Source organism: Aplysia californica, unplaced genomic scaffold (assembly GCF_000002075.1).
Source record: "Aplysia californica isolate F4 #8 unplaced genomic scaffold, AplCal3.0 scaffold00367, whole genome shotgun sequence".
Lineage (NCBI taxonomy): Eukaryota > Metazoa > Mollusca > Gastropoda > Aplysiida > Aplysiidae > Aplysia > Aplysia californica.
Genome location: NW_004797637.1, coordinates 24,967 through 27,385, shown reverse-complemented (window position 1 = coordinate 27,385; position 2,419 = coordinate 24,967). Strand labels below are relative to the sequence as shown.

Below are 2,419 nucleotides of genomic sequence, written 5' to 3'. Positions count from 1 at the left end.
CCCCCCCCCCCCCCTCACCTGTATGGGCTGGGCCACTATGCCCTGCGGCGTGTGCACCATCTGGTAGACCGTGTTGCCAGACACGATCTGCGGTTGTTGCGGTGCCTGTGGCGGTTGCTGCGGCTGCTGTTGCTGTTGCTGCTGCTGTAATACCACGCTACCACCCACCACTGTGGGCGCCACCACCGGCTGTGGGACTTGAAGTGCTGGGCTGAGGTTCAAAACTCCTTGAGATCCTAAGGGAAAGTTAAGTGTGAGCAGAAGTTAAGCACTGTAATCTTCCCGGGAAGCTAAGAATGTTTCCCAGTTGTGTCCTTTAGTTTTAGTAAGAGTTTTACGGCACTTGCAGCACAATAAGGTCATATAAGTGCCGAAGATTAGAGGTGTTACAAGAGAGTAACAAAACGCAAAGAGGAGGAGGAGAGATAAGGACAGTAGATGTTCGAGAGGAAAGAAGGAGGAGAGATAAGGACAGTAGATGTTTGATAAGAAAGAAGGAGGAGAGATAAGGGCAGTAGATGTTTGATAGGAAAGAAGGAGGAGAGATAAGGACAGTAGATGTTTGATAGGAAAGAAGGAGGAGAGATAAGGACAGTAGATGTTTGATAGGAAAGAAGGAGGAGAGATAAGGACGATAGATGTTTGATAGGAAAGAAGGAGGAGAGATAAGGACAGTAGATGTTTGATAGGAAAGAAGGAGGAGAGATAAGGACAGTAGATGTTTGATAGGACAGAAGGAGCAAACCATAACAGACCCCCGCCAACCATCTGCACTGCGTTCTTGGGGTCTGCTGAGGTAATAAGAGATTTAATCATCTAAAAGGGCTTCTTCGGAGTGAATGGATGAACCCAATACAACACTCATCACTTAGAGCCATCACGTGGATATTCTGTCCTTGGCACTCTGGAGTGAAAGGCAATGAGGAGGCTGATAGGCTGGCAGGCATTGCCGTGGTTGATGGTGAGGTGAAATTTGACAAAGGAGAAGTGTTGAAGACCCTGGAGGAAAAGTGGCGGGATGAAAAAGACGGGGAGACAGCAGAACACCACGCAGTCATTAGGATGCAGGAAATGGGGATAGAGAGGGGAGAAGGAAGAAAGGAACGATTATCTGGAAAGGAAAGACGTCGCCATAATCAGACAGCCACCGGAACAATCAGTATGGATACCTTGCGGGCTTTGGTGCTGGGGGGAACTGAGCACTAATGGACCTGTCCGGTGTGCAATGACGTTGTTGCCCAGGACAGGACAGGTAATCATCTAAAAGCTTCATTTCCATTTGTGGATGGGCGCTGTGCGCAGCTTGCGGGGTTTTCTCTTGACTTCAGCATTAATTTCTTTTTTGAAAAATCATCTTCCAGATTTTGAGAGAAAAAGCTCTTTTCATTTATTATAGAACATTCAAAACTAAATTATAGATGTTGACAACATAATTCGAGAGATCAAAATGTGCTTTTGATTGCGTTAGGCATCAGGTCCACAATTAGAGTGAGACGCCATTGATGTTCTTTGTACTTCCTGGTTGATGTTTGTTGTTTTCAAATCCCTTTAGCTACGAGCATTTCGTTCTTGGCAGCGCAATGCCTCCCTCAAGTAACAACATGTCCCTGCCATCTGGTCAGCGCCAGAGTAGAGCAGGCTTTGTAAGTCTGTAGGTGTGTGTAGGAGCCTGCGTCGAAGAGCTGCCAGGTTTGGGCAGTGAAGTAGAAGATCTTCAACGGTCTCCTCGTGGTAGTCACAGTGTCTGCAATGGGGTCCCCACTTGGGGTTAATTCTGTTTATGTGCTTGTTGGTGTGTAAGTGTCCTGTGCGGGTTCTGAAGATCAAAGTCTGATCGGCTCTACATAAGAGATTCAAAGGGTCTTTGGGGTTGGGTTTATCCATGTACCCGAAGAGAGATCTTCCTATTTCTGCCTTGGTCCATCTGCTTAGCTTCCTGGTAGATACTTGTAAATTATACTTTTCAGAATGAAGTATTGCCATTGCTACACTTACGTTCACTAAAAGCAACGAAGCAAAAATATATTAGTCGCAACAGCTTTCACATAAACCGTACACAATCACAAATACAAAACAATCTCTCAATAGAAATTTGAAAAAATAAGGTAAATGAAACAATAGCAAACCAGGGATGCCACAGTAATTTTGTGATAATAACTTTAAATTTACAAAGCTGCATTTGCAACAACAACAAAAAAATATACAGCTGATAAACTCAACTGATACGAGGTTAAACAGAAAGCAGATCATCTGTTCAGACTCCATAATATGTCACTGTGGTTTATAATTCGCTGAGATTACCAGACAAGCCAGAATCACGTGAAATAAGTAAACAAACTCAGTGTAGCCTTGTGAGTGTAGGAGAATAAGGGAGCACGGGGGGTATAGAAACAGATGGCGAAGGTCAAACTGGCCTTCC

The 2,419-nt window shown here is 44.8% G+C and overlaps 1 protein-coding gene across 1 annotated transcript in view; it reads right to left on the bottom strand.

Moving 5' to 3' along the window:
* Window positions 1-2,419, bottom strand: part of LOC101859344 (homeobox protein PKNOX1) — a gene marked incomplete in the record, with an annotated part of 28,896 nt that overhangs the window by 16,548 nt on the left and 9,929 nt on the right. Inside the window, 1 exon segment of the mRNA XM_013085358.2 lies at window positions 19-236. Within this exon segment, the coding sequence (XP_012940812.1) occupies window positions 19-236 (218 nt within the window).